Below are 14,110 nucleotides of genomic sequence, written 5' to 3' on the forward strand. Positions count from 1 at the left end.
TTTTTGTAGTCATTTGAACTGCCTTTTTTCTTTCTCTTGCTTCTTGCAGTTATCTTATCTTACATGTCATATTATTTTCTGTGGTGGTTATGAAGTATCACTGCCTTATTTTGTCTTGCAAACAGGGTGAGCAAGGTCTTCAGGGCCCACCTGGGCCACCTGGGCAGATCAGTGAACAGAAAAGACCAATTGATGTAGAGTTTCAGAAAGGAGATCAGGTGAGTAAGTAGGGAGGAAGTCAATGAAAATCTTGCTATGGATATGTTAATTAGTTTGATGGTGGTAACCACTTCACAATGTATATGTATATCAAAACATCACATTGTTTACACCTTAGATATATACAGTTTTTAATTAGTCAGTTATACCTCAATAAATCTGAAAAAATAAAATAAAATGATAAAAAGTTAAAAATAATATTTATATGTAAGTGGCATTCCATTAAAATGCATTATAAGCTGAAATGTGGTTATATATCAGGGTATTTTTTTAAATAACAAGGATCTGAGATTATTATTATTATTTTTTTTGAGACTGAGTCTTGCTCTTGTCACCCAGGCTGGAGTGCAATGACATGATCTTGGCTCACTGCAACCTCCGCCTCCTAGGTTCCAGCGATTCTCCTGCCTCAGCCTCCCTAGTAGCTAGGATTACTGGTGCCACCACCGCACCCTGCTAATTGTTGTATTTTTAGTAGAGATGGGGTTTCACCATGTTGGCCAGGCTGGTCTCGAACTCCTGACCTCGTGATCCGCCTGCCTCAGGCTCCCAAAGTGCTGGGATTCCAGGCATGAGCCACCATGCCTGGCTGAGATCATTAAATTTTTAAAATAACTTTATCAAGATACAGTTTACATACATATAATCCACCTATTTAAAGTGTAGAATTCAATTTTTTTAGTGTATTCACAGGGTAGTGAGACTATCTGTGCAATCTAACTTTAGAAAACTTTTAGGCTTCCTCAAAAAAATCTCCATACCTATGTTAGCTGTACTCCCTATTTCTCTCGAAATTGACCAGCCCTAGGTAATCACTAATCTACTTCTTGGGTCTGTAAATTTTTCTATTCTGGATATTTCATATAAATGGAATCATATAATATGTGGTCTTCTGTGTCTGACTTCTTTTACTTAGCATAGTGTTTTCTTGTTAAATCATTTTGCAGCACATATCAGTGCTTCATTCCTTTTTATGGCGAATAATATTTCATTGTGTAAATAGTCTACATTTTGTTTATCTATTTATTCATCAGTTGATGGGCATTTGGGTTCTTTCCATTTTTGGCTATTTGAAGAATCCATTCATGTATAAAATTAGGTTATGGTAAGTCAGAATGATGACAGTGTTCTCTACATTTCATCGATATGCAAGGAGAAAGATAATGTTACTCTATAAGCCTTTGCTGTGTTTAGAAATAATTATCTGATACCCTGCTTTTGCTAGAGTAGATGAGGGAAATTAGATATATTTTTAAAGCATACTGGCCCACACTTAAACAAACAGAATGTGTGCATTTTTGTTTCTCTTAAATGTGAATAAGAAAGTTAAGAATAAAGGAAAAGTTGTATTGAAACTCTACCATCAATATGACTTTGGCCATTTAATTATCTGCCAAAATATAAGTATGCCATGTGACCCCACAATCTCCTTGTTTTAGGTATTCTTACTTTGTACAAAATATTTTATAAGAATAAAAAATTGTCATTTTTTCATTTTAAGTGTTGTCTTGTTATTTACCTCAAATCTTGGCTTGTATATAGACAAGAAATTAACTGAAATGAGCAAAGATAGCTCTAGTTAATTTTGCTTAGAATATTTCAACTTTAAATTAGAAACACCCTATTATCTTTGGTTATACTACATGAGTATATAGTTCAGTTTAATTTTTTTAGAGGGAGATTTATTTTTATTTTATTATTTAAAAAATTTCAACCTTTATTGTATATACAGGAGGTACATGTACAGGTTTGTCACATGGGTATATTGTATGATGCTGAGGTTTGGGGTACAGATTCCATCAGCCAGGTAGTGAACATAGTACTCAGAAGTTAGTTTTACAAGTATTACCTGCCTCCCTCTACTTTTAGTAGTCCCCAGTGTCTATTGTTGCCATCTTTATGTCCTTGTGCCCCCAATGTTTAGCTCTCAGTTATAGGTGAGACCATGTGGTATTTGATTTTTTTGTTCATGAATTAATTCACTTAGGATTATGGCCTCCAGCTCTAACCATGTTGCTGCAACATAGATGTAGCTGTGGTTCAGTTTATTAAAAATGCTCCTAGCTAGTGCTAGTGCTTAGAATGAAAAGCATGTTCCAGTGTTAACATTGACTTCCTTTCCCCTACTACTGCATAGGGACTTCCCGGTGACCGAGGGCCTCCTGGACCTCCAGGGATACGTGGTCCTCCCGTAAGTAACCTAAAGTGCTTTAGCATCATTTAATGTAAATTGGCATCGGTACACAATATCCTATGAACCAATGTGAAACTATTTTTATGTGTACAGGGTCCCCCAGGTGGTGAGAAAGGTGAGAAGGGTGAGCAAGGAGAGCCAGGCAAAAGAGTAAGTGATGTAACTGCTAATATTCTTTGCAAAAAATTCTAAGTGTGTGTGTGTGTGTGTGTGTGTGTGTGTGTGTGTGTGATTTTATTCTTTCTTCCTACATCTTACTTCCATTGTTTCAAAATATCACTACTGACATTATAATGTTGATGTCTAAAAAGTCTACCTTAATATAGTCCAAGCCAGTAATAAAGCTTGTTATATTCTTTAACTTTATACTTCCTAACTAACAAATGTATGTTGTTGCTCTATCATTTCTTTGTATCGTGTAGGGTAAACCAGGCAAAGATGGAGAAAATGGCCAACCAGGAATTCCTGTAAGTAGCTAAGGTTCTTTCCCCTGCAAAACTGGAGACATTTATATGTTGGTATAACATATAGTGGTAGAGAAAGAGTATGACAAAGAGTGTGGGGTCTGGAAATAGTTTAAATGAATTGAAATTATCCAGTCTTTGTCTTTTGAATATAATTTTCAATTTTTAAAAATGTCTGTGAGTACATAGTAGGTGTATATATTTATTTATGAGGTACATGAGATTTTGATACACGTATGCAATGTGAAATAAGCAAATAAGCACATCACGGAGAATGGGGTATTCTTCCCCTCAAGCATTTATCCTTTGCATTACAAACAATCCAATTACACCAAATATAAATTTGAGGTTCCTCTATTTTTTAAAGTCAAATTTATTGAGATATAATTTACATACAGTAAAAGGAACTATCTTTAGTTTACAGTTCTGTGTTTTGACAAACACATAGAGTTATGTCACCACCACCATAATCAAGAACACTTCCATCACCTTCAAAAGTTCCCTCATGCTTTTTTGTAGTTATCTCCTCCCTATTCCCCTATCCCAACCTCCTTGCAACAACTGATCTTTTGTCAGTCTCTTTAATTTTGCCTATTCCCAAATGTCAGATACATTAGATCATTTTGTATATAGCCTTTTGAATCAGGATCCTTTCACATAGCATAATACATTGAATTGTGTATCAGTTCATTTTTTTATTGCTGAGTAGTATTTGATAATTTGAATATACCATGGTTTGTTTATCCATTTACACATTGAAGGATATTTTGGTTGTTTCTGTGTTGTGGCCATTATGAATAAAACTATTATAAATATTCCCATACAGTTTTTGTGTGTGTGTGAACATGTTTTTTCAGTAAAAGTTTTGACAGGTAATATTTCTACTTACTACCAAAAAGGGGCATGGGAAAATAAAATATGTAATTCCAAGAACATTATTTCAAGCAGCTTCAGTATCAAGAGTATCCGCAGTAGGCAAGAGTTTTTCAAGGACAGAGAGAATATTTGATGAAATTTGTAAGTTATTCCAAGGGAGAAGGATAATTCTTAACAAGATAGGTTAGAATTACTAAATTCAGATAAATTGGTTTCAGGATATTTTACTAAACAGGCAATCCTCAGTTTACAATCTCTAGTTCAAAAATATTATAAAATATCAAGAGGTAAATTCAGGGCCTCAGTTCCTGGCTTCTTTTGGAACAGCTGGTCTTTGTCTTGATTCAGGCAGCTGTGATATTCAACAATTGCCTCTTAGTGTTTTCAACAAATGGGGGTTGGGCGGTAGGGAGGCTGTTCTCTTGTTGTCTGTTTGCACTGGGAGAGCCCAAGTTGGGTCAAATAAAGGCAGCCTTGCAAATAGTCTTCTTTTGAACCACCAGACAGATCAAATAATGATAATTCTCTGGAAATGGGGCTTTGACGGAGCTCCAGCCCTGTTCTTTCCTCTCCAGTTGCTAGGCTGCTGGTTTTCACCTTGATTGTGAGGAGAGGTGGTGGGAATAGAGCAAGTTAAAATGCCACAAAGCTCTGAGTTCTCACAAGATTCAGCATTTTTTTTTTCTTTTTTTTCTGAGAAAACACTCCTTGAATTGTTGCAAGCTTTGGTTAAGTTATGAAAGTTAATTCTGACTGACCATTTTTGCCAGTATTCTCATTGCTTCTATGGAGAAGACGATTTTTGGAGATTTCCTAACCCCACCATTTGTGCTGATGTCAACCTATCCGCTATTTTTTAAAGGGTTTGCCTGGTGATCCTGGTTACCCTGGTGAACCCGGAAGGGATGGTGAAAAGGTAAGAATTTTAATACTTTGAAGTGACTGGTTTATTTAGCTAAAATAATCCTTTTCTTCTCTCAAGCTTGAATTATAAATGGAAAAAGTCTACATAACTAGCTTTTATATTCAAAATATTCCTTCTTTATTCATCTTTTGCTCATTTTTCTTTTATACCACACTTGCTAAATTTTCTTCCATTGCCATAAATCACAGTCCATGTTGCAGAAATACATTAAGCATTGTTTAACTTTAGCATCTCCACTGTGAAAAGTCATTGCCTTTGAGCATGTGTCGGCAAAGCTTTTTTTTCGCAAAGAGAATTCAGCACTATTTTAGTGAGGTCCTCTTACAAAAAAGGCTTATAGCTGTGAATGTAGAACGTTGCCAGTAAACATTTCCATTCTGTATGCAATTATTGTCTGTAAGTCTGTGGCTAATTCTTTATTGTTTTTCCCCCCTACTGGGCCAATGCAGCATGACTGAGGTCAATTATTTAGTTACCTATTTTTCAAATGGCTTTGAAACATTGTATGAAGCACACAATTACCAGAGTTTTAGCAGGTCACAAAATAACCAGTACTCCAATCCCTCTTGTCTTTAATTGCTTTGTATCAAAAGCTGAAAGCTTTTTTTTGTTTTTCGGGCAAGGAAGGAAAGGCGTTACAAACTTGAATGTAGGCAGAAGGCACATATTTTAATGGTGGTTTATTTCTAAATTAGGTCTAAGTTCTAGCATGGCTTAAAAGGCACAATTAGAATAAAGGGAGGTAGGAAATATTCAGATAAAATGATTTTTTGTCAAGTAGTATTTGTATATCGATGGATGGCTTCTATGAACAAGACTAGAGTCAGAATAGAAGTATGAAAAAGACCATCCTTGTGTTTCGGCCAGTAGTAGAGTAACATTTGAATATTGAATATTGTGTTTTTTCCATGCTGTTGTAGCTACTAATCAAGGATAAAAGTTCTATCTGAACTTGTCTTTCATTAACTTCCAAGAGCAAGCTCACAAAAGCAATTCAGAGTTACTAGCTATTATTGATGATAGTTAAGTCCATCGCATCTGAAATATCTGTCACTAATAGAAATGACACTACATTTATGTCTTTGGCTAGTTTTATGAGGAGAAATATGGCTAAATGTAAAAAAAAAAAAATGTAATTTTTTCACTGATTCTAGTGCTACCATTTTTTCTATTATCTTCTTTTTAGAGTATTTGTAGTTGGCTAAAAATAGGAATCTTAAAAATCAAAAAAATTACAACTAGAAATACCTTAGAAATACCTTAAAACTCTGGTCCAAAAATCTTTATTCTTTGTATATAAACCGGAGAAGTTAATTAACTTGGTCAATATTATATAGCTAGTAAATCTGAGACAACATCACAGGTTAGGCTTAGCTCAGAATTGTTTCATTACTTCATGTTGCATTTCTCATTTGAGGTATTTTATGATTGATTTCTGGGTCTTTTTGAAAAGTTTCTCTTATATTCTTGAGGAAATTGATGTTTTCATGTGAATTTTACTAACCTATTTACAATTGAATTGAACAGGGCCAAAAAGGTGACATTGGCCCACCTGGACCTCCTGGACTTGTAAGTTTTTTTTTAGTATTCATTTATCAAAATTTATTAATGTATTATCATTTTTGTGCCTTAATTGCATACTCCCTATTTTTCTTCATAGAACAGAAAATTTCAAGTCATTATCAATTTCTACTGGCTTAAAAGTCTTTATATCTAAAAACTTGAGTAACGTTGACCTCAAGGTCTTGTATTGTTCTGCCTATGCATTACTTCTGCATGGTAAAGGTCTAAAATTATGGCTTTGGGTTGTTTTACCTCATGATTGCCAGATCACTTCTCAAGCAACCAGCAGGTGGTGCAAGTGTTGCTTACAAAGGTTCAATGAAAACAACAACAAAACAAAACTTGGGGAAGTTGGAGTGGGGGTGGGGTTTTGGTCCTTTCCCCTACAGAGCTCAGGAGAAAGATAGATTTGGTCTTAATAGGTTTTCTAAATTTGTAATTGTCTGATTCACACCTCTTTGTTTCCTGAGTGTGTGCTTTCTAGGGACTTTTAATAATGCACGTAGGAAGCTGCTTTATGAAAGAATAACTGGGAGTAGGGGAGCTACAGATTTTCTGTCATGTTTGTGTTCACTATGAAATTTAAGTCAACTATACTTCCAGTCTTATTAGGAATAAAATATCGTTGCTGAGGTTTAACATATTGGTTTTTCTTTGGTTGAAATTTAGTAAGACTCTTGACTTCAAACTGCATTGAAGCCGCAACAGTGCGAATGTTGGAAAACTTATGTGTCCAGACATGTTAGTAACATTAATTTAATTCTTATTATCCATAGTGAGTTTCAGTTATTAATACTTAGGACTGTACTAAATCTAATGAGGATATACTTATAGAAGATCTTAGTTTTTTTAATTCACTTTCATTTTAAAATCAGCTTCACTCCTCTAGGAAATAATATCTTTATAAAAAGAGAAGATAGGCCGGGCGCGGTGGCTCAAGCCTGTAATCCCAGCACTTTGGGAGGCCGAGACGGGCGGATCACGAGGTCAGGAGATCGAGACCATCCTGGCTAACACGGTGAAACCCTGTCTCTACTAAAAAAAAAAATATACAAAAAATTAGCCGGGTGAGGTGGCGGGCGCCTGTAGTCCCAGCTACTCGGGAGGCTGAGGCAGGAGAATGGCGTAAACCCGGGAGGCGGAGCTTGCAGTGAGCTGAGATCCCGCCACTGCACTCCAGCCTGGGGGACAGAGCCAGACTCCGTCTCAAAAAAAAAAAAAAAAAAAAGAGAAGATAAAATTTTAATAAGTATCAGAAGAAATGGAAATTTTGAGAGTACAGTCCTATTTAGCAGCCCAATTTCCTTCTGAATCACTATTCCAATCCTAAGTCCCACAACTTTTTGTCTCCTTTTGTGTGAATGTTTCTTATATCCATCCAATAGAGACAGGATGAAATATCACACTGCTATTAGGTGTTAATTTGTACATCAGACTGGCAGTCTCTTAAATCTGATGTTCATTTACCTTTATAGGTCTATAAGAAGAATTTTTAAATATTTAATTTATTTAAGATTAAGTTTTTTAGAAAATACTTGAGTTACAAGAATACAGAGTAAAAAGGAATGATTAGTTGGGTTTAATCAATAAAGAAAAGATGGGTTTTATTTTTAAATTTCTTTTGGTATATAGTAGGTGTATATATTTATGGGGGAGTTTTCTTTTTTAAAGGAAGAAATAAATGTGGGTTAATAAAGGGAAAGATTGGGGAAAGGCATTACACATGTTTGGAATGGAATATGCAAAGACATAGACAAGAATGTGCAAGTTAAATGAAATGATTAGAATCAGACAGACTTCACTATAATAAAAATTTATTGTAAGACATAATAGGAGATTAAATAGGTGAGAGAGGTATTGGAAGTGAAAAGTGACTTACAGTTCAGGATTAAAAGTAGCAGCACTTGTAGTAAAAAGTAGTGAGTAATTTTGAGTCCTTAAGCAGAATAGTTAACACACGCACACAAATGGTTTTTGAGGAAGCATATCCTAACAATAGATTGGAATTCAAGGGACAAGATCAGAGGTGCTTCTGTTACTCTAAGTGTGAGTTGATGATACAGTTGTGGTAACAGGAATCAAGGGGGCAAATTGGAGAGATGTTTTCTGTAAAGAATTGTCAGGCTTAGGAGACTGGAATTAATTGAATGTGGATTATAGGAGAAGAGACATCAAAAATACTTTTAGTTTTATATGCCTTGGGCTCAGGAACATGGTAATGTTACTTGTATTGGACATTTTCTAATCAGCTGGAGGATGGGAGCGATACGGAATGTGATTCATAAACTATGTGAAAATGATGACATTGCAATCATATGTAGCTCCCATAGTATTTTCAGGAGAACAAGGCTTTTCTTCTTTGCATTTCTTTATTTTTTTTTTCTTTTGTAATAAAGGTAATTCCTAGACCTGGGACTAGTATAACTATAGGAGAAAAAGGAAACATTGGGTTGCCTGGCTTGCCCGGAGAAAAAGGAGAGCGAGGATTTCCTGGAATACAGGGTCCACCTGGCCTTCCTGGACCTCCAGGTAAATGAGATTGCATTTATGGCCTTGTGCTTATAGCATCCTTACTAATCCATGTATACTTTTTATCAGATCAGTTCCATGGTAAGCATGGAAGTAGAAGACACAAGTCCTTTTTAATTGACAGATACTTCCCAAATCTCATTATACCTTCTCTCACCATATTACTCACTTGTACTTTAAAAAAGCCCAAGTGAATAGTGTCCTTTAATCCTAAGATTCCCGTTTCTACATTTTATTTTTTATTGATACATAATTGCACGTATTTATGGGATACATGTGATATTTTAATACATAGGTACAATGTATGATAATCAAATCAAGGTAACTAGAATATCCGTTACCTCAAGTATTTATCTTTTCTTTATGTTGGGAACATTCAAAATCTTCTCTTTTAGCTGTTTTGAAATATACAATAAGTTGTTGTTAACTGTTGTGAATCTACTGTGCTACGAAACACTGAAACTTATTGCTTCTATCTAACTGTATGTTTGTACCCATTAACCAACCTTTCTTCATTCCCCCCGACCCTTCCCAGCCCCTGGTAACCATCATTCTCTCTACCTCCATGAGATCAACTTTTTTCTTAACCTCCTACATAAGAATGAGAACATGCATTCATATTTGCCTTACTGTGCCTGGCTTATTTCACTTAACATAATGTCCTTCAGGTTCATCCATGTTACTGAAAATGACAGAACTTCGTTCTTATATGGCCGAATAATATTCCATTGTGTATTTATACCACATTTCCTTTATCTGTTCATCCACTGATGAACATTCAGGTTGATTTCATATCTTGGCTATTGTGAATAGTGCTGCAGTAAACATGGGAGTGCAGATATCTCTTTGAATTACTAATTTATTTTCTTTTGGATATATACCCAGACGTGAGATTGCTGGAACATATGGTAGTTCTATTTTTAGTTTTTTGAAGAACCTCCATACTTTTTTTCATAATGGTTGCATTAATTTACATTCCCACCAACAGTGTATGAGTTCTCTCTTCTCTGCATCCTTGCAGCATCTGTTATTTTGTTGTCTTTTTGATGATAGCCATATTAACTGGGGTACATTTTATTATTACTATATTACACCAAACAATTCTGAGATTTAATAGGCAAATCATCACACTTTTCATGCTAATAGGGAAGGATATTCTCCCCCAAGTAATGCCTAGTTTTGCAAGATTTCCTGTATAAAAATGGCAAGCAGCATTATCCACCTAAAATTTCAGAAACACCTAACTAGAAATCCAGAAATCCCCATGGTGATTTTGTTATAAAATAAAATCTTAGAGCTCAATACTGAGTTTTATATTATTGCCTTTGAAAACACACAGTATAGTGGAACATTTCTAATTTGACCACAAATTGAGTACTGCCCTTATCTAGAATGTTTATTTGGATGTTCTCTGAAATAGGCTAATAATAGTGATGTATGTAAAATTTCCAGATGCATGTGGTACAGTGCCTGGCACACATACATATTCAATAAATTGTTATTCCTTTTCCTTCAAAAATATGTGGCTAATGAAATACAAAATGATGAGATGAGTGATAGTGATCTTTCCCAAGAGAAAGAAAATAAATATAGGTTCCATTATGCTCTAAATGTGAATTTCAGATTCCTAAATGTGAACTTCAGATTCCTAATCTCAAGATAGTGAACTAAATACATACTGTATCTGGAAAATTGAAATAAAGAATTATCTCAGGATGCAATAAAAGAGATAAGGAGTTGGGAAGTATGAATGAAAAGTTAAGAGGTATAAAGGATAAACCTAGAAGCTCCAAAATTATCTCATGAGGGAGGTCAAGGAGGAGAGAATGGGACAAGAGGCAGCATTTGAAAAAAATAATGGCTGAGAACTTCCATCTATTAAAAAACACATACATCACTATGGAAAAGCTCATGAAGCACTAAGCAAGAGTAAAATAATAGTAATGCAAAGGCCCATAACTAGACACATTGTAGGGATATTTCAAAATTCAGGGATAAAAAGAAGCGCTTAAAAACTATTTGAGAACAAAAAGCCGATCACCTACAAAGCAGTGAGTCAGAGGATGATAATGGAGCACACTTTCAAAGTGATAAGGACAAATTACTATGAATTAGGGATTCTGTATCATACTAAACTATCATCCTAATGTGAAGATGAGATACATAGGAAGTTTAACACCTTCAGACTGTCTCTGAAATAGTTACTGAAGGTTTTACTCCAAAAAGAAAAAAGGAATTCTGGATAAAATGAGAATAGCGGTAGGATGCAAGAACCAAAGCTTAGAAAATATATTAGTAAAGCATATTAAGTCTAAATCAGTACTGGTCATTTTTTAAAAAGGTGTTTTAAGTAACAACTTGGAGCTATAATTGTAAATATTATTAACCTGTGATGTGTAGATGCAGAGAGAATAAAGAGAAGTGTTTTGTCTTGTTAGGGAAAGATAATATAAATCTTGTTAACTGTATAAATTTTTAGAAGTATATAGGTTTAAGTACATAGGTTAAAATATTAATAGTAGCCACTAGAGAAGAATAGAAATAGAATGTATAACTTACACACCAATTGAAGAAAGAAAATGACTCAAAATCTCTTATATCGTATAAGTTAGGATTGGGGCAAAATAAAGACAAATCTGGGCAAATAGAAAATAAAATATAAGATGACAAGAAGAAGTTAAATATAAGTCAGTAACTCCAACAAATTTGAAAGAACTAAACACTGATTAAAAAGACACTGACTAAAATTGAAATTAAAAATACCTATATATAGTGCGTAGTAGGCATATCTAAAGCAAAGTGACAGATATAATCTGAAAATAATGCAATATATATTGGGCAAATGCTATACATAAAACTGGTTTAGCAATTCTAATATAGTATGAAATAAAATTAAATGCAAAACTTGAAACTATAAAAATTCTGGAAGAAAATGCAGGAAAAACTCTTCTGGACATTGACCTAGGCAAAGATTATGACTAAGACTTCAAAAGTAAATGCAACCAAAACAAAAATATACAATTGGGACTTAATTAAACTAAAGAGCTTCTACACAGCAAAAGAAACAATCAATGGAGTAAATAGCCTACAGAATTGGTGAAAATATTTGTAAAGTGTGCATCTGGCAAAGGACTAGTATCATAATCTATTAATATAAGGAACTTAAACAAATCAATAAGAGAAAAAAATAACCCCATTAAAAACTGGGCAAAAGACATGAACAGAACACTTCTTAAAATAAGACATACATGTGGCCAAAAAAATGAAAAAATGCTTAACATCGCTAATCAGCAAATAAATGCAAAGTCAAACCACAATGAGATACTAACTCAAACGTTAGAATGGCTATTATTAAAAAGTCATAAAATAACAAATTTGGGCAAGAATGTGGAGGTCATAGTTATATATTGTTGGTGGGAATTTAAATTAGTTCAACTACTGTGGAAAGCAGTTTGGAGATTTGTCAAAGAACTACAAGTAGAACTAGCATTCCACCCAGCAGTTGCACTACTGGGTATCTCCCAAAAGGAAATCATTCTACAAAAAGACACATGCACTCATATGTTCATTGCAGCAGTATTCATCATAGCAAAGTCATGGAATCATCCTAAGTGTTCATCAGAAGTGGATTGGATAAAGAAAATGTGGTACATATGCACTATGGAAGAATATGCAGCCATACAAACAATGAAATCATGTCCTTTGCAGCAACATGAATGCAGATCAAGGCCACTACCCTAAGTGAAATAACTCAGAAATAGAAAACCAAATACCATCTGTCCTCACTTAGAAGTGGGAGATAAACAATAGGTATGCATGGACATAAAGATGGAAACAATAGACATAGGAGGCTCCACAAGTTGGGGAGATTGAAAAGCTACTTATTGGGTACATAGTCACTATTTGGGTGATGAGTTCACTGGAAGCCTAAATGCCACCATCATGCAATATGCCCCTGTATTACTAACAAAGCTGCGTAGGTACTTCCTGAATCTAAAATAAAAAAGAGACATTTCATATGGATAAATAGATAAATCATATCACAATGATTTAAAATTTATGAATCTTTATGTATCTAACAATATAGCTTTGAACGTATAAAGTGAAAACTGATAGCATATGGGAAATAAACTGGCAAATCCCCAACATATCAAGTAGGTGAAAAACAAGGGTATAAATGATTTGAGCAACACAATTGAGCTGTATATATGGGGGAAAGAGAAATACTTTGTGTGCAGCAGAGAATATGCATTCTTTTTAAACATACATGGAATATTTAAATAAATTCATTCTATTAGAACATAAAGAAATATTTAAAAATTACATGCATGTCATTCTCTGTGATCACAGTGAAATAAAAAAAGAAATTTACAACAAAATCACCAAAAATGTTTACAATTATATATTAAGAAACAATATAAATATTTCTAGACATAAAAAAGAAACCAAAGGAAATGACAGACTACTGAATGCTAAACAACAATGAAAGCAAGCACCTCATATCAAAACTCATTAATATAACTAAATCAGTACCTTTATCACAAAATCACAAAGACTAAAACGAAATGACTTAAGTTTTTGAAAAAAGAAACAAGCACAAACAGAAGGAAAAGCTTGATAAAGATAAAAATAAAAATTAATAAATAGAAAACAAACTAAAAATGTAATTGAATAGGGAAAATAAAAGATATTTTGAGTGAGAAGAGTTTGAAATTAACAAGTTTGCAAATACAATCAATATAAAAATGAAAAAGGGCACAAATATAATCAGTAAAGAAAAAGATCATCATAATAAAAATCAAATTTTAAATTACAAGAAAACTATGTGTTAAAATATTTTAAATTTGGATAAAATATAAATTTATCATGAAACAGGAAACAAATTAATTAAAAATGTTTTGAGAAAGTAGGAAACCTCAGTAGATCAATTACCATAGAATATTTTAAAATGTTAGAGATCTCCATGAAAATGCATTGGTTGTATGGGTGGTTTTATCATTTTACAAACGAATTCTACCAAGTTATCAAAAAGCAGATAATTCCCAAATTTTAAACTATTTTCAGGACATTAAAAAAAAATAAAGTTGGTGACAAAACCAGTACCAGCCACTGCAAAAACATGCCAAATTGTAAAGACCATTGATGCTAGGAAGAAACTGCAACAACTAATGAGCAAAATGACCAGTTAACATCATAGTGGCAGGATCAAGTTCACACATAACAATATTAACCTTAAATGTAAATGTAAATGGGCTAAATGCTCCAATTAAAAGACATAGACTGGCAAATTGGATAGAGTCAAGACCCATCAGTGTGCTGTATTCAGGAGACCCATCTCAC

General features: G+C 33.9%; 1 protein-coding gene across 2 annotated transcripts in view; it reads left to right on the forward strand.

Moving 5' to 3' along the window:
• The window catches only part of COL4A5 (collagen, type IV, alpha 5), a 304,873-nt gene that overhangs the window by 158,050 nt on the left and 132,713 nt on the right, over positions 1-14,110 (forward strand). For both annotated transcript variants that reach the window (XM_011951663.1, XM_011951664.1), the window contains exons 13-19: positions 126-218; positions 2,357-2,410; positions 2,507-2,563; positions 2,836-2,880; positions 4,616-4,669; positions 6,206-6,247; positions 8,638-8,770. In XM_011951663.1, coding sequence (XP_011807053.1) covers positions 126-218; positions 2,357-2,410; positions 2,507-2,563; positions 2,836-2,880; positions 4,616-4,669; positions 6,206-6,247; positions 8,638-8,770 — 478 coding nt within the window. The remainder of the gene's footprint in view (positions 1-125; positions 219-2,356; positions 2,411-2,506; positions 2,564-2,835; positions 2,881-4,615; positions 4,670-6,205; positions 6,248-8,637; positions 8,771-14,110) is intronic.

The sequence above is a fragment of the Colobus angolensis genome, unplaced genomic scaffold (assembly GCF_000951035.1).
Source record: "Colobus angolensis palliatus isolate OR3802 unplaced genomic scaffold, Cang.pa_1.0 Scaffold324, whole genome shotgun sequence".
Lineage (NCBI taxonomy): Eukaryota > Metazoa > Chordata > Mammalia > Primates > Cercopithecidae > Colobus > Colobus angolensis.